We start from the raw sequence: 18,307 nt of genomic DNA, 5'->3' as shown, positions 1-18,307 counted from the left end.
TAAGCTTGTTTGAAGAGATGGGTTTTCAGATTCCGTCTTAAGGATCCAGGTGTGGTGGATAATCGGACGTGTTGAGGTACAGAATTCCATAGGACGGGGGATATTCGCGGGAAATCTTGGAGGCGATTGCGTGAGGAACGAATAAGTGTGGAGAAGAGAAGGAGGTCTTGGGAGGAACGGAGGTTACGTGAAGGAATATATCAGGAGATTAGTTCAGAGATGTACGGAGGAGAGAGGTTGTGGATGGCTTTGTAGGTCAGTGTTAGTAGTTTGAACTGGATACGCTGGGGGAATGGGAGCCAATGAACGGATTTGCAAAGGGGGGTAGCAGAGGAGTAGCGAGGCGAGAGATGAACGAGTCGTGCAGCAGAGTTGAGGATGGACTGGAGGGGTGCGAGAGTGTTAGCAGGTAGGCCACAGAGGAGGATGTTGCAGTAGTCGAGGCGGGAGATGATGAGGGCATGCACAAGCAGTTTAGTAGATTGAGGGTTGAGGATAGGACGAATTCTGGAAATATTTTTGAGCTGGAGGCAACAGGAGGTGGCGAGAGCTTGGATGTGGGGTTTGAAGGACAGGGCAGAGTCAAGGGTTACTCCGAGGCAGCAGATTGTCGGTGCAGGGGAGAGAGTAATGTCCTTTATTGTGATAGAGACATCAGGTGGGAAAGATATGCGAGATGGGGGAAAGATAATGAGTTCAGTTTTATCCACATTGAGCTTGAGGTAGCGGGAGGAGAAGGAGGATATGGCTGCTAGACATGCTGGGATTCTGGACAGCAGAGAGGTGACATCTGGGCCAGATAGGTAGATTTGGGTGTCATCAGCGTACAGATGGTACTGGAAGCCATGGGATTTTATGAGCTGTCCCAGGCCAAGGGTGTAGATTGAGAAGAGTAAGGGTCCTAGGACAGAGCCTTGAGGGACTCCAACAGAGAGGGGGCGGGGTGAGGAGATAGTGTGGGAGTGGGAGACGCTAAATGTGTGGTTAGAAAGGTATGAGGAGATCCAGGATAGGGCGAGGTCTTTGACGCCAAAGGAAGAGAGGATCTGTAGTAGGAGGCAATGGTCAACTGTATCGAAAGCAGAGGACAGGTCAAGAAGAAGTACAGAGAATTGTCTGTTAGCTTTGGCTGTAAGTAAGTCATTGGTGATTTTGGTAAGGGCAGTTTCGGTGGAATGGTGGGGGCGGAAGCCAGATTGTCGGTTGTCGAAGAGAGAGTTAGATGAAAAGTGGGAGGAAAGTTCAGTGTGAACGTGCTGCTCGAGGAGTTTGGAGGCAAATGGGAGCAGTGATATGGGGCGATAGCTGGACAAGGCGGTTGGGTCGAGGGATGGCTTTTTGAGGATGGGCGTGATTGTGGCATGTTTGAAGGCAGCGAGGAAAGTACCAGAAGATAGTGATGGGTTGAAGAGATGGGTTAGGGATGGGATGAGTGTGGGGGTGAGGTTGGGGAGGAGGTGGGATGGGATGGGGTCGAGTGCACATGTGGTGAGGTGTGATTTGGAGAGGAGACGAGTAAAGTCTTTTTCCGTGATGTTGGGAAGGGAGGTTATGGGGGTAGGGAAATGCTGTGGAAAACAAAGGGGTTGTGGTGGTCGGGCAGTAAAGACTTGCCGTGTTTGGTCAATCTTGTTTTTGAAGTGTGTGGCAAACTCCTCAGCAGAGATGACGGAGGTCGGAGGGGGCAGTGGAGGGCGGAGGAGAGAGTTAAAAGTGTTCAATAGCTGTTTGGGGTTGTAGGATAGGGAGGATATGAGGGTTGTGAAGTAGGCCTGTTTAGCAGAGGTGAGTGCTGATTTGAATGCAAATGTTGCTTGTTTGAATGCAGTGAAGTCATCTTGCATATGTGTTTTCTTCCAACGCCGCTCCACAACCCTGGACGCTTGTCGAAGCTGCTTGGTGAGGTTGTTGTGCCAGGGTTGCCTGTTGACTCGTCGCGCTCTGCCATGCACAAGAGGGGCGACCGAGTCAATAGCTGATGCGAGAGTGGCATTGTAGAAAGCGGTGGCGCTGTCTGTGTCATGGAGTGAGGATATGGATGTCAGTGGTAGAACAGAGTCAGAGAGTGTGTGAGTGTCTAAATGTGCAAGGTTTCTGCGGGGGTGTGCTAGTTGCCTGGCATGGGTGACAGGTGGGGAGGACAGGGATGAGAATGTGAGTAGATGGTGGTCAGATAGGGGTAGGGGGGAGGTAGTGAGGTTAGATAGGGAGCAGAGTCGGGTGAAGATAAGGTCTAGTGTGTGTCCGTCTGTGTGGGTGGCTGAGGAGGACCACTGGGTAAGTCCAAAGGATGAAGTAAGCGACAGGAGTTTGGATGCTGGTGACTGGCGAGTGTCAGTGGGGATGTTGAAATCGCCCATGATGATTGTGGGAATGTCAGCAGAGAGAAAGTAAAGAAGCCAGGTGGAGAATTGGTCAATAAAGGCAGTGATCGGGCCCGGAGGTCGGTATATCACAGCCACTTGAAGGTTGGAGGGAGAGTAAATGCGGACAGAGTGGACTTCAAAAGAAGGGAGAATAAGGGAGGTAAGAGGAGGAGTAGGGCTAAAGGTGCAGTTGTTAGAGAGGAGAAGACCCACTCCTCCACCATGTCTGTTTCCAGGGCGAGGAGTGTGGGTGAAGTGGAGGCCGCCGTAACACAGCGCAGCAGGGGAGGCAGTGTCAGAGGGTGTTAGCCATGTCTCTGTGATGCCCAGGAAGGAGAGATGACGAGAGGTAAAGAGGTCGTGGACAAAATGGAGCTTGTTGCAGACAGAGCGGGCATTCCACAGTGCTCCAGAGAGAGGGAGCAGCGGGGTGGGAGTCAGGGGGACCGGTTTTGCATAAGAGAGGTTGTGGTAGTTTGCAGTTGGTTTGATGCGATAGGTGGGGGAATTGGTGGAGGGTGCAAGCTGTGGGGGTCCAGGATTGGGAGATATGTCTCCAGCAGTGAGGAGACGCAGAGAGAGGGAGAGCAGGTGGGAGAAGGAGAGTGTCCGGTTAGTTTTATGTTTTGTGAGGATCGATCTGAGGTTGAGGAGCAGGTCTGTAGATCAGGTTAGGTGGGGAGGTAGGCGGGAAGGAGAGATGATTAGGTTAGAGGGTGCTGAGGTTTGGGGATAGCAAAGGAGAGTGAGGATTAGTGGGGCAAAAACAGTAAGGGCATATGTAAGCATAATGAAAGTGTAAGGGAGAATGAGAAAGAGAGTGTAAGTTCAAATAGTAGATATTTATCCGTACCTTCTGCTCACTTCTGGCATATTTCATTTTAGTCCCTTAAAAAGCGTCCCTTTAAAAGCCAGACCCGTCTGTCTGTGCCAGACTGGACTTGCTTGATTTATGGAGCTCAGACCAGCACGTTAGGTGGGTCAGGTGTGCAGGAGGGGAGGAGTCGCAGGGATGCTGGTCACACAAGCATGGGTGGAGGGGAGGGTGGGGGTAATTAGAACACAGAGGCTAAGTGAATTCAGGAAACAGACAGATAGGGACCAGTGTGTATTGGGATCAAAGGATTGAGATGCAGATTGGGCAAAACATATCAAGGGCTGATAGAATGAAATTAGCATGGATCAGTGGATACACAGCACATAATGCTTACAGGGAACATACCGGGATACAGATAGAAACAGATTTTAAACACAGTCAGATAGGCAGCATGGAGTTTTGCACATGAGGTCAGATGACGTACTGACGTAAAATATTAATTGCTTCATTACATCCTACATACGCGGAGTAGAGATGAGCAAATTTCCCAAAATTTGATTCAAGCTTGATTTGTTAGATTCAGCCTAGACATTTGTATTTGGAGCACTTTTGATTCGTGCTGAATTGACTCATGACAAATCCTCCAAATGCCCTGACAAGACGTGTATAACACTCAGAAATTTCCAATATCAGAATATACTGATGGTGGTGGTGTCTTTTCCCGGTGTTTAAATGCTAGTAGTTTTTTTTTTACCTAAAAAAACAGCAACACTGGGTGTGGAAAAATGTACAAGTCCATTAAATGAGAGCCATGCAAGAGCAGATTGATTTCGTAATGTACAGAACTGAGAGCAGCAGCTATCCATCCCACTCCATGCCTGACAAAACACCGAGTCTCATATCGCTCTACCAATTCATTAAATCTATCTGCTCTCTTCTGATCATAAACCATTCGTGACTGTCACACAATATCTGTATATTCTGTCTGAGTAATTTGTCTCTCTGACTGAGCTCTGAAGTCCTCTCTCTTATCCACAATCTACAGAAAATGAAAGCAGCATTTCCTAATTGTGCTATTACAGTGGCTATGCGTCATCAGTGGCCTCTGATCTATAGTCCTTCATGACTAACTGCAAGGCGATATGGTGAAGCCCACTGCTGTGCCGTGCGCTAGGTCATGTGATCCTTCTTCTCTATCTTATGCTATGTTTAACATAGCGGTGGACATTTTAGAATATTTGTTTGAAACAAATCACAAACTATTTGCAAAATTGGACTAATGTATAAAAATTGGTAGTGAAGTCATTAGAATTTATTTGCTCATCTCTAGTCCAAAGCTTTTCATACCTTTCTTGATACTAGGAAGCCATGTGGCCTTTGAGCACTGCTGTGCCAATTCTACAGTGTGTATGAGGTGTTAATGTTGTTATATATAATATATTCAACCTGACTACCAGCATCAGAAATGACAAGCAATTTTCTGAAGATGTATTTATTATCAATTCAACTCTACCACTCTATTAGTATGTCACACAAAATGAACCACTCAACAATAGGGCAACTATGAGCATCGAATAAAGCGGCCACCGGCTTTCCACCTAAGGCTAATAGTAACCTTTCCAAATAAAACATTATTTTCTTCACTATTTACTTTATGTTTATTTATTATTTTCATAATTTTAATGTCAAATGTGATTGAAATAAAGGTGTTGATCACTATACAGGCAACTCATTTTGAAATGAAGTAGTCCCCTTTATAAAAAAGTAACAGATACTCTTCTCTTGCACTGGCATCATTCCATGTCAGTGCTGTTATGCCACGTGAGTCCTTCAGCCAATCAGCTATGGCTATTTGGCCGCTACGCTCTTACTTCCCTCTTCTGCCCCTTGAGGAAACAGAGGCGAAACATACAAGTGCTTCTCACTAAATTAGAATATCATCAAAAAGTTTATTTATTTCAGTTCTTCAATACAAAAAGTGACACTCATACGTATATTATATAGAGCAGGGGTCTCAAAGACACGGCCCCTGAGGCTGCTTTATGCGGCCCGCAGGCACAGACCCCTTGATGATCCTGACCAGGTCCAGGAGGAGCCGCCGACAGCAGCGCTGAATCGCCACACAGAGACCGTCTCCCAGCACAGCATTTCCAATGCCAGCCGCTGACCAATCATAGGCCAGCAGCTGATATCTGCGTGTCGGCCCAGCGAGTATGACGTCATTGCCATGCGCAGATGTCAGCTGCTGGCCTCTGATTGGCCGGCGGCTGGCATTGGAAATGTTGTGCTGGGAGACAGTCTCTGTGCGGCAATGCAGCGCTGCTGTCGGCGGCTCCTCCTGGACCAGGTCGGGATCGTCAAGGGGTCTGACTCTGTGGTGCCTGCGGGCCACATCTGCAGGAAGGACACCGAGGGAACGGAGGACAGGTGAGAATCATCTTTTTTTTTCTATTTTATGTGTGTGAAGAACAGCAAAGGGGGCACATAGCCACAGGATGGGGACCTGGATGGGGCACATAGCCACAGGATGGGGACCTGGATGGGGAACATAGCCACAAGATGGGGACCTGGATGGGGCACATAGCCACAGGATGGGGACCTGGATGGGGAACATAGCCACAAGATGGGGACCTGGATGGGGCACATAGCCACAAGATGGGGACCTGGATGAGGCACATAGCTACAAGATGGGGACCTGGATGGGGAACATAGCCACAAGATGGGGACCTGGATGGGGCACATAGCTACAAGATGGGGACCTGGATGAGGCACATAGCTACAAGATGGGGACCTGGATGGGGCACATATCCACAAGATGGGGACCTGGATGGGGCACATAGCCACAGGATGGGGACCTGGATGAGGCACATAGCCACAAGATGGGGACCTGGATGGGGAACATAGCCACAAGATGGGGACCTGGATGAGGCACATAGCCACAAGATGGGGACCTGGATGGGGCACATAGCCACAAGATGGGGACCTGGATGGGGCACATAGCCACAAGATGGGGACCTGGATGGGGCACATAGCCACAAGATGGGGACCTGGATGGGGCACATAGCCACAAGATGGGGACCTGGATGGGGCACATAGCCACAAGATGGGGACCTGGATGGGGTACATAGCCACAAGATGGGGACCTGGATGGGGCACATAGCCACAAGATGGGGACCTGGATGGGGCACATAGCCACAAGATGGGGACCTGGAAGGGGCACAATGCCACAGGATGGGGACCTGGAAGGGGCACAATGCCACAGGATGGGGACCTGGATGGGGCACATTGCCACAGGATGGGGACCTGGATGGGCTACATAGCCACAGGATGGGGACCTGGATGGGCTACATAGCCACAAGATGGGGACCTGGATGGGCTACATAGCCACAAGATGGGGACCTGGATGGGGCACATTGCCACAGGATGGGGACCTGGATGGGGCACATAGCCACAGGATGGGGACCTGGATGGGGCACATTGCCACAGGATGGGGACCTGGATGGGCTACATAGCCACAGGATGGGGACCTGGATGGGCTACATAGCCACAAGATGGGGACCTGGATGGGCTACATAGCCACAAGATGGGGACCTGGATGGGGCACATTGCCACAGGATGGGGACCTGGATGGGGCACATTGCCACAGGATGGGGACCTGGATGGGGCACATAGCCACAGGATGGGGACCTGGATGGGGCACATTGCCACAGGATGGGGACCTGGATGGGGCACATTAGTACAAGATGTGGGCCAAGATAGGGAACATTGCCACAAGCTGGGACCTGGATGGGGCACATAGCCACAGGATGGAGACCTGGATGGGGCACATAGCCACAAGATGGGGACCTGGATGGGGCACATAGCCACAGGATGGGGACCTGGATGGGGCACATTAGTACAAGATGGGGACTTGGATGGGGAACATAACTACAAAATGTTTGCCATTATTACTATATGATGCTAATTGTAACACAATATTACTGTATGTGGCCAATTGGGGGAAACAAAATTGTAAAAATCAAAAAAATAAAAATAAAGCATGAAAAAATATTGGGCACTAAAAATGCTGTTTTATATGTAAACTAAAGTAAACACAAAAAACTGCACGTTTATTATCGCCACATCCATAACGACCCAAGCTATAAAAAAATAAACACGGCAAAAATGTTCAAAAGGTGTATACAAAAAAAAAATGGTATCACTAAAAATGTCACATTGAACAAAAAATGCTGCCCCCCAAATTAAAATTTTTTCCATTTGTGGCCCATATACCCAGCCGAGTTTGAGACCCCTGATATAGTCATTACAAACAGAGTGATCTATTTCAAGTGTTTATTTCTGTTAATGTTGATGATTATGGCTTACAGCCAATGAAAACACAAAAGTCATTATCTCAGTAAATTAGAATACTTTATAACAGCAGCTTGAAATATGATTTTAAAATCCGAAATGTTGGCCTACTGAAATGTAAGTTCAGTAAATGCACTCAATACTTGGTCAGGGTCCTTTTGCATCAATTACTGCATCAATGCGACGTGGCATGGAGGCGATCAGCCTGTGGCACTGCTGAGGTGTTATGGAAGCCCAGGTTGCTTTAATAGCAGCTTTCAGCTCATCTGCATTGTTGGGTCTGGTGTCTCTCATCTTCCTCTTGACAATACTCCATAGATTCTCTATGGGGTTAAGGTGAGGCGAATTTGCTGGCCAATCAAGCACAATGATACTGTTGTTTTTAAGCCAGGTATTGGTACTTTTGGCAGTGTGAACAGGTGCCAAGTCCTGCTGGAGAATGAAATTTCCATCTCCAAAAAGCTTGTAGGGAAGCATGAAGTGCTCTAAAATTTCCTGGTAGACGACTGCGCTGACTTTGGTCTTGATAAAACACAGTGGACCTACACCAGCAGATGACATGGCTCCCCAAACCATCACTGATTGTGGAAACTTCACATTAGACCTCCAGCAGCTTGGATTGTGGCCTCTCCACTCTTCCTCCAGACTCTGGGACCTTGATTTCCAAATGAAAATTGGAACTCTGGGACCTTGTGGAGTGTATCAATGACTGCCTTCTGGACATCTGTCAAGTCAGCAGTCTTCCCCATGATTGTGGAGCCTACTGAAACAAACTAAGGGACCTTTTTAAATGCTTAGGAAGCCTTTGCAGGTCTTTTTTTGTTAATTATTCTAATTTAGTGAGATAATGATTTTTGTGTTTTCATTGGCTGTAAGCCATAATCATCAACATTAACAGGAATAAACACTTGAAATGGAACATTCTGTTTGTAATCACTCTATATAATATATGAGTTTCACTTTTTGTATTGAAGAACTGAAATAAATTAACTTTTTGATGATATTCTAATTTTGTGAGATGCAGTTGTATGTTCAGTGTAGACAGCAAAAGGGCTGTGGTCTAGTAAATATTACCTTACCCTTAATATGGTCTAAAATATAATACTTTATAAGAACTAATCCCACAATGTCTCGGGATATAATGAATTAAGTGCTTAAGGCCTAATGGCTCTTAATATTTAATAGAGCTGCATCATACCTCAACTATTCTTTGTATAAATGCACTTGCTATTTTCAGTATAAATTTCACATTTTTACTTACCTTGCACTATGCCCCTTATTCCTTATTTACAATGAGATTCACCTGAATCAATGAATTATGTGATAGTTTTGTGCATAATGAAACATAAAATGATAAATACGGACTGCTTACCCTTTACGATGATCTTGTTTTGGACTTTTCCCTTTCCACTTTTTTACTTGTTTTTATTAAATCTGCATAGTAAAATTTATTTTGCTGAATCATGTTAGAAGGTGTGGGTCTTTTTTTGTAAGATGTATTTTCCCTCAGTTGAATGTCAGACAAGCGGAAGAAGTGAGAGCGCAGCAGCCCAAAGACAGCTGCTGATTGGCCGCAGGGCTCTCATGTGGGAGGGGAGTATCTGTTTTTCTTTTCTATATTTTACAAGGGGGATTACTTATTTTAATTTGAAGTTATCCAGGTAGTGGACAGCCCTTTTAAATTGCTTTTTTTCCAAAATGTCTTTTTGTCCATAGTAAAAAATCAGTCTGTTTTTTGAAAGTTGGTATGTATGATATAAAGTGTACAGAAAGTAAAAGTGAGGAATTGACTTGCACAGCAAGTGTGTAAATGTTCTCATCTAGATAATCTTCAGTGTATTTTTGTCACAGATTCTGCTTGTTCAGGTGCCACATGTAGCAATCCTACTACTGGCAGAGCAGCGTTACATAACACGTTCCATTGCACCCAGTATCACATAACATTGTACGTCAGAATTACATATTTGCTTAAACTTACAATCTCGGAGAAGGCATTGTCCCACAGAATTGTGGCCTTCGCATTGTTGTCTTGATTTCCATGGACTATGACAACCAGAGGTAATGACAAGGCCTATGATAAAATAAAATACTGAAATGTAAACTAAGTATATTACCACAAGTTCAGTGTAATAAGGAAGCCTGTACACAGAGGACATATGGCTCATTAGTATGGAATCATACAGCTATACTGTGCCTCCGTACAAAGGTGGTGGTGTGTGCTGCATGGATAAAGGTATTTTCCTCTAAAAGCAAGCTAATGAGGCCTGATGGAACCTATTTTAGTTGGATTTGTATATAAAAACCTCTGTATAATTCAGTATGAAATTAAAGGCATGCAGAGGTCTACTACACTTATGTGCGCACCACAGTTTTACTATTGTTAGAGGACTATTGTTGTATTGCATTATTATTACGGCAACCAATAGTAGTAATAATAATAATAATGATGATGATAATAATAGTGATAATGCTAATAATAACACTACTATTACTTGTAAATATTTAGGGTTCAAAGTTGTGAAGTTACCTGTATAATGTAAGTGGCACCACTAAAATGAATTTCGGCTGTAAACAATATAGCACATTTCTCCTCCGTCACAGATTCCGATCCCTTTCTCTCACAGCGCTTTATCTTTTTCAGCAGCTGAAAATCAGAAATCCAGAGCTCGTTAATAACAAGGTGAAATAAACCTGGACACGTAAACGACTAAAAAATGGGAAAACTATAGTACAAAAGAAATCCACAAAATTGCATACAGTATAGAGTATCATCTACGGCTGATTCATCACCAGATTTCACAATACAAACTGTACGTGTACACATTATTATATAGATCTTTTAGACCTGATGAAACTGGTATATTTACATTTGAAAACCTATCTAAATATAGCTATACATATTCCTGGTATTAAAATGAGAATTTTATGAGTCCAGTTATAGAATAAAATAGCTCATGGGTCAAAGTATATTCAGCCTCCATCCACCAAGTCTTACGGACAGTTGCAGCTATTACTGAGTAGTCTGAGATTTCAACAGTGGGGACAAACTCTTTTTCTGGAAAGATGATTGGTGGGCAGAACATTGGAACTTAATAGTGATGATTGAGCATGCTCGTTGCTCGAGATTTACGAGCATGTTTGGGCGAGCACGTGCTCGGGTGTTAAGTTTTCGTTGCTCCGTGAACATGATTTGCGACTAGTTTGACAGCTTTAATACTGGAAAAACAGGCATTCCTCACATATATTAAAGCTGTCAAACAGTCGCAAATCATGTTCACGGAGCAACGAAAACTTAACGCCCGAGCATGCTGAAGATAATAGATGCTCGCCCGAGCATGCTTGTAAATCTCGAGCAACAAGAATGCTCGATCATCACTAGAACTTAACTGATTAAACATTGATGGTAAGTGCTAAAGATGAATGGGACTTGTCATCAGTAATTGGGTCCCCTAAGAGCCTCCATAACATTAGACTAAAGTTGTCCATATCCGCCAATATCAACAGGGTTGGCAGACAGTCTAATGCATATTGAGGCCTCCCAACTCTTCCCCGAGAGATGATGTCAAGGAAAAGAAAAGACCAGCCAAATAAATTTTAGGAGCTGATCCTTTTGTTCTCCCTCGAAATAAGCTGCTGACAGGAGATTATGGAAACGCCTCTTTCATAGAAAACACTGACGTGCTCAGCCGAGTCTATTGTTCTTCTTTATAAGTAAGTCAAGAGAGAGTGATGTCAGCAGAGAGATTATTTGGATGACACTTATCTAATGTGTTCGGGGGCATTAACCGTCACCAACCTGACTAGTTCCCATGTTTTGTGGCTTGTTTTCAATAAGTTAGATAATTTAGTTTAATGCATACCATGTTTTTAAATACTGCTCCACAGGTCCGCGTGGCTTGGGTGAATTCAAACAAAGACCTTCCATTTTCAATTTCACCAGCACCATCACTAGAGACACAAATAGAGAATCAATTGTGAATGTCATAAGAAAATCAATTAATTTTAGCATCTCTCCCAGACCACCATTAACCTGAGAGGAAAGAGATAAGGGGAATAATCAACAATATATTACCTTAAAGGGGTTTTCTGGACTTTAGCTGTGTTTCTGTAGTCACTCTATGTGGCTGTAAATTACTATATGCACACTCTCAGCACTCTGCTTTGTTACTCTGTAACTGCAGATTGACAAATTAACTGCAGAAATTTAGCTGAAGCCCAGAAAAACCATTTAAAAATTGTACAAAATGTAATCTTCTCCCTAAGACCTAAACCAGCATCAACATATTTCCTCAAATAATTGTATCCTATCTTTTTTTTGTCATCTTATTCAACACATTTTTCCATTCACTAAATATATATGATATTGAAACCATCAATTTCCTGCCCCTAAAGTGCTGGTAATAAAGTAAAGTTTTACAAGAAAATAAGGACATGGAAAATGATTTAGCTTTACTGGAGAAATGATTAAAACAATGAAAACTGAATTTGAATGATTCTAAGTATAAAATATGGCCCTTATGTTGAAATCATTCTGTGTATGAGTATCATATTATTAGCTCAGAGTTATCCAGGACTTCAGATGACAGAGAAATTGGGTGCTGATTTCAGATACCCTCAAAATTAGTATATTGACAGCCCAAAGGAGTTATTTGAAACTTAGTGAATTTAATACCATATGTCAAACTATTTAATTTAATAATCTAACCATTTTTCTAATATATTTAAATTTAAAATGCATCACCTTTCCTTCTCTATTGTAACTTTCTATCTGTGTTTTTTTTTCTTTATTTCTTCTGATGATCATTTCTATGCATCTCCAAGCATGCCTAGCAAGACACCACTTTTTGGTGTCACTAAGGAAGTGCTGACGAAAGGCTAGAAGTGGTATTGAAAGGGCTATGGGGTCCTATGATTTAATATGTATTGTACGTGCTTTGGTTTGTTGGCTTTGTTAACACTGCTTACATCATTGATTCTGTTGTTTTGACATAGACTTTATGATGCACTATTCTTAATGTCACATTACAGAACTATAGAGAATAGTTTCCAAATAGAGCCTCCAATGGCAGTGTGAACAAGTCCATATCATGTGACCATTTTCTTTTAAAGCAAAGTATTTAAAATATCCACTAGTAAGAATAGGTAACATCTGACATCAGGAAGAATGTTAGTATTCCTGCTGCCCAAAAATCACTTTGATCCACTTATGATAAGAAAATTGTTAATATGCAAATTAATATACGAAATTCCAGTTGTACAAACTGGGCACCTGCATCATTGCTGACAAATACCATGCCCCATTTACATGGAAAGCATTTTTAGTGGGTGTTTGTGCATGTATTTTGTACTTACTTTCCAGCATCACATGTACTAGCAGAAGCCCCAAACAGTTCTTGCGCTCTTTTCTCAGTGATTATAGATGCTCTTATCATTGGCATTTTATTGACACCGGTAAGGATTCTGGAGCCCAGCATGAAGTTGACACTGGCTTGAAACTTAGTTTGTGTCTTTAGGACTTGAGGAGGCTGCTTGTCAACCAGAAATGAACTATGGGAATGATGAGGACAGCACGGTGGTCAACACCAACTTCACAAAAACTTTCTGATTGATAAAGCAGATTGGTGTAATGAGGAGCTGGTTTTACCTTTTAATAAGTGCACCAATACCAGTATTTATTTGATCAAAAATTTCAAGGGGCACCAATCTCTGTTCGAGTTCCTTGAGTTCTCGTAACATACAATAAAGCTCATTGTATACTCCAAAAATGAACTCCACCCTGGAAAGAGACAAACAGGAAATTAAATTTAATTTAATGTGAACTTATTATAGTTTTTACTTACCATCTCGTCCCTCTCTAACATGTCCTGTACAGCGGGCTGTTCAGCTGGCAGAAGCGCTGTGCATCTGCATGAGTGCACCCACAGAATAAATAATAAATAAAAAGTCTATGAACCCCTACTCCACTCTGTGTACAGACTCAGACTTATTATTGAGCTTGTGCTGGACTCTTTACGTGCTCTTCCACCAATAACATACTGTCATACATAAAACAGGTGATACAGCTGGGCACCAGTATGTAGTGCCAATCTTAATGCTATGTCACTGATGACAGCTATGAAGTCCAGCCTGTAGTGCTATTCTACCTGTCAGAAATACTGAAACCCTACTGGATATCAGGGTTTATTGGGATCCATTCAAAAATGTATCAGACATGGCTGCAGTGGCTCTGAACATAAGCCATGATGCTAGAGTAAGCAGAGTCAAGTGTTTTAAGACCCATTTTGATGAGCTGATAATTGGGAACAGGCTTTCGTTAGAACACTCATATGTGTATCATTTGGTGCAAACATGCTGGTAATCACTCGACAAACCAGCAATGTTTGGATGATTGAAGTGTTTTGGGTTGGACACCGTCCTGTGTAAACAGATGATGTTCTGCCAATAACATGATAATCTGTGTGCAAAGATTGATTGCATTAATGATTACTGTGCATATAGAATTCTAGTCAGCCTGTCTAAAGAACTGCCAATCGAACTGTATGTATGTGACAGGCAGCCATTAAACAGCCGCAGTAAGCAGATGTAGGTGCAACTTTAGTGTATTGCATCGATAGACCGATAGACAGATTCCATTGTAAGATGACATTTTCAGGTAGGACAGACATCCATACATAGAAACATCAGTAATGCTTTTGGCCAAACGCTTTTCAGACAATCACTGAAATACCAGGCTCTCCTGCTTCACATGGGAGATAAGCAGCTGCCAATCATCAAGGAAACATGCCCCCAAAATCCATTGCTAGACAAATGTCTGGGTTTTCATGTTTACATTAGCTTGTTGGTGACTCTTCTCCTTGCAAATCAGAGTTTTAAAAATAATTTTAAACATGAACAGTTAAAAAAGGAAGCGAGCCAAGTTGCCTATTCATGAAATCACCTGTCCTGCAATATATGCAAACTCTCATCAAAGGGAGCTCCATTGCCGGCCATTTGTTGTTGCCTCTTCCAGATATTGATTCTTTTAACTGTTTGCTCTTGAAGCGTTGACAAGTGAGTTAATGATTCTTCTGTGAGGAAAATCCAGTTCTGCAATGAACGGTGTCAATATCGTTACTAAATGAGCTTTAAGAGAAGCAATTAACTATTTCATAGCTCTTGTATGTTACCTTCTGAAGACTTGGTAAATCCTTTGCTTGGGCTGTAATATGTACATTCCCTATGGCGATCTTCAGTGTTTGCTGCGCCACGGAGGTCTGCTTTAGTTTGTATTCCATTTTCGCACTCCTGAAATTAAACATCACTTCCTCCTGTCTTGATTGAAAGGCCATATTCAAACGTGGATACTAGAGGGGTGAAAAAGACCATTTGAATGTGAACTGTTTAATATGCCTTTGACAAAAAGATTATTGAGATTTTCCATCCCCAGAAAAGTTTTTTAAATAAGTTAAAGTTGTAGAACAGGAGGTGTACAAAACATGTCCGCTTCCCATCCCAACTAGTATATGTGTTTCCTGTTTTGACTTTGATTTGTTTATTGACGTTTCTCCTCCCTGACAATTATGTAACATCTCTGCCCTCTTGGTTTTTACCCAGTTAACACACCATTATCTTGCCTTGTTTCGTTCTTCCGTGAAATCAATCCACTAGACCCCGCTATGAGATAACTATACTGGAAGTTAAAGGTTTAAGGCCAGGGTTCCTCTGGTATTGGCCAGAAGGGATGGCTTGCGCCAAGTCTTTTTGGGCCTGTGGCCTCTGACAAACATTACATTATATCTGACCTTCACAAATTATGGATCCCCTCCAAGTGGTGGTGGATCAAAGGCAAGACCTGGCTTGATATGTCCAGGATCTTGCAGAGCAGTTTTAGCATCATGAAACTACTCCGGCAAAAGGCCCTGCAGAACTTCCTTTAACCTATTCTGAACCCAAAGTTAACTTGCCTGGCCGATTTTTAAGTGTCTGTAATTTTTTTTTCCTTTTAAGTAAAGTTGTGGCATGTATTTCGGACTCCGACGACATTCGTCTGGTTCTGACATACAGCGTGTGGGACTCTTTATATCCCTGCTGTAGGGTGACCCCCAGGCTTGGGCATTCTCCCTACCCCATGATACTCCAGAACTCTCCACTACGGACTAATTTTTTAAGGCCTTAGAGCTCTTGTATGATGATCCTTACCGAGTAGATTTAGCTGAAAGTAAATTAACTGCCAAGGCCAATGTCCTATTGAGGATTACTGTATGGAGTTTCAGAGCTGGGCTACTGACTCACAGTGGCATTACCTTGCCCATTGCCATCAATTTCACTCTGGATAAGGACTTGTTAGTTCAGTTCTCTTCTCCTGTCTCTCTTGATATGGCCATGTCTCTGGCAATCCACCTAGATAGGTGGTTGGGCGAACACAGCCAAAATCACACTGTTGAAGCTGCACCTCCTCTTAAGACTTGTGTACCTATTATCCTTACTGAGGAGTCCATGCAGATTGGGGAGACCCACAACCATGAACCACAAAGGAGAAGCATCACAAGCTGGTTTTAGGTAACACCTGTGGAGACTCTGGACGTCAAAATGCATGCCTATCCAAGACAACCACCACCAGAGAAATTTCAGTGCCTAGGATGTCCACCTAGGCGCGCAAGTATTTCCATATGGTTCCGCATAATTATTGCTACCTGTTTGTTTATCTTATTTAGAAAAATCTGTGAGGCTTGAGGTGTTTATTGATTGCGGTTCAGCAGTAAATTTTGTTGATGTCAAGGTGGCAAAGGATCTTGTCTTACCATTGCTTAAATTATGCTTTCCTATGAAAGTCACTGCTATTGATGATACACCTCTTACCCACGGTGTGGTTAAGTATATCACTAAGGAGGTGTCCCTGCTTGTTGAAGCTTTACACTTCTACAGTCACACTACACTGTGTATTTTTTTGACCTTGTAAACCTGTCCACCGCCATGGTTTTGGTCATGCCTTAGTTACGTAAACATAACCTGGTCATTGACTGGCACCAGGCTGATATAGTACACTGGAGTCCTGAGAGTCAGGACAAATGTATGTATTTATCTGTGAATCTCTGTAAAGCCATACCCAGTGGTTTATCTGCTTTATTCAGAAATTTAGCTGGTGTATTTTCTGCGCCGAATCTGAAAAATCACCCCCACACCAGGAATTGTGATTGTCCCATAGACCTAGTACCAAACTTCCATCTCCCCAAGGATAAAATATATCATCTTTCTGGTCCAGAACATCAGGCCATGAAAGATTATATAGCAGACAGTCTGCAAAAAGGGTTCATCAGACTGTCCATGTCACCAGTAAGGGCGTTTTTTTTGTTGATAAAAAAGATGGTGGTCTCAGACCATGTATTGACTATCAAGAACTTAATACAATTACTGTAAAGAATCAGTATCCTCTACATCTCATCCCTGACCTCTACAACCAGCTGTTGGGAGCCTGTTGCTTCACCAAGCTTGATCTCAGGGGTGCGTGTAACCTGATCGACATAAGAGAAGGACATGAGTTGAAGAGAGCATTTAACACACCTGAGGCTCGCTATGAATATCTTGTGATGCCTTTTTGGCTAAATTATGCACTGGCTGTTTTTCAAAATTGTGCTAATTACATATTCAGAGATATCAGTGTTCAATATAGGGTTGCCTAGACGGATGACATCTTGGTTTATTCACACATTTTACATGTATGTTCTGTACTCAATGACTCAGAGACAATTCCTTATTTGCTAAACTTGAAAAAATGTGTTTGTTTTTTTTAGATCTAGAAGTTAATTTGCTGCAGTATATATAGCCAGGTAAAGGTTTTCACATGGACATCTTCAAGGTCCAACCTATTAAGGAGTGAGTGCAACCCAAGTCTCCCAAGGCCTTGCAACATTTTCTTGGATTTGCAAACTATTACTGTAAATTTATTACAATTTTTTCCAAGACTGCAAAACCTCTTGCTGACTGGACTAAGAAGAGAGCACATGTGGTTAATCGGAAGCCTGAGGTAATTGAACCCTCATTGAGTTAAAAAATGTTTTTCGTCTGACCCAATATTGGTTCAGCTCGACTTAGAGCATCCTTTTATTGTGGAGATTGATGCCTCTGAAGTTGGAATTGGAGCGGTGGTATTATATTGTACTCTGTTTCTCACTCAACTTCATCCAAGTGCCTTCTTTTCACAAAAATTTTCAGCTGCTGAGTGGTATTATGACATCGGAAATTGTGAATTGTTGGCAATTAAGTGGGCCTTCAAGGAATGTCGCTACTTCCTCGAGGGTGCCAAACATAAAGTCAATGTTATCACGGACCACAAAAATCTGACTTATTTATAATCAGTTAAACTCAACCTTAGGCAAGCTAGATGGGTTTTGTTCTTTTCAAGATTTGAGTCTGTTGTAACATTCAGACCTGGTACTAAGAACATAAAAGCTGATGACCTCTCCCGAAGTTTCTGTCCTTCTGAGTCTGAGGACTCTGAACCAGTTCCAATTGTAGCTGAAGGTACAGTTGTGTCGTGTGTTTGCTGAGATCTTGTAGAAGAGATTCTTAGATCTTAGATCCCAAGAGCAATATTTGATATATGATACTCGTGTATTTGAGCTTTTTACAGCAACGCCTAACAATATGTCACGAGAATGATCTGCTGATTTTAGAGCAGTTTTTTTTAACATTTATGTAATAATGTTAAGATATTTGTACTGGTGAAGGAGTTGGTGCGTCCCTAAAATGTTTTCACATTTTTTATCTGTAAAGTAAAAAGTTTTGATACCCCACT

General features: G+C 42.9%; 1 protein-coding gene across 1 annotated transcript in view; it reads right to left on the bottom strand.

Annotated features, from left to right (window-relative positions):
* Positions 1-18,307, bottom strand: part of STAT6 (signal transducer and activator of transcription 6) — a 202,675-nt gene that overhangs the window by 53,616 nt on the left and 130,752 nt on the right. Inside the window, exons 6-12 of the mRNA XM_073663346.1 lie at positions 14,700-14,876; positions 14,471-14,619; positions 13,178-13,309; positions 12,886-13,080; positions 11,394-11,481; positions 10,061-10,177; positions 9,512-9,604 (exon numbers count right to left, since the gene is read on the bottom strand). Of these exons, the coding sequence (XP_073519447.1) occupies positions 9,512-9,604; positions 10,061-10,177; positions 11,394-11,481; positions 12,886-13,080; positions 13,178-13,309; positions 14,471-14,619; positions 14,700-14,876 (951 nt within the window). The remainder of the gene's footprint in view (positions 1-9,511; positions 9,605-10,060; positions 10,178-11,393; positions 11,482-12,885; positions 13,081-13,177; positions 13,310-14,470; positions 14,620-14,699; positions 14,877-18,307) is intronic.

Source organism: Phyllobates terribilis, unplaced genomic scaffold, assembly GCF_046119375.1.
Source record: "Phyllobates terribilis strain yellow unplaced genomic scaffold, ASM4611937v1 Scaffold_2__4_contigs__length_985480577, whole genome shotgun sequence".
Lineage (NCBI taxonomy): Eukaryota > Metazoa > Chordata > Amphibia > Anura > Dendrobatidae > Phyllobates > Phyllobates terribilis.
This window is presented reverse-complemented; position numbering and strand designations above follow the sequence as displayed.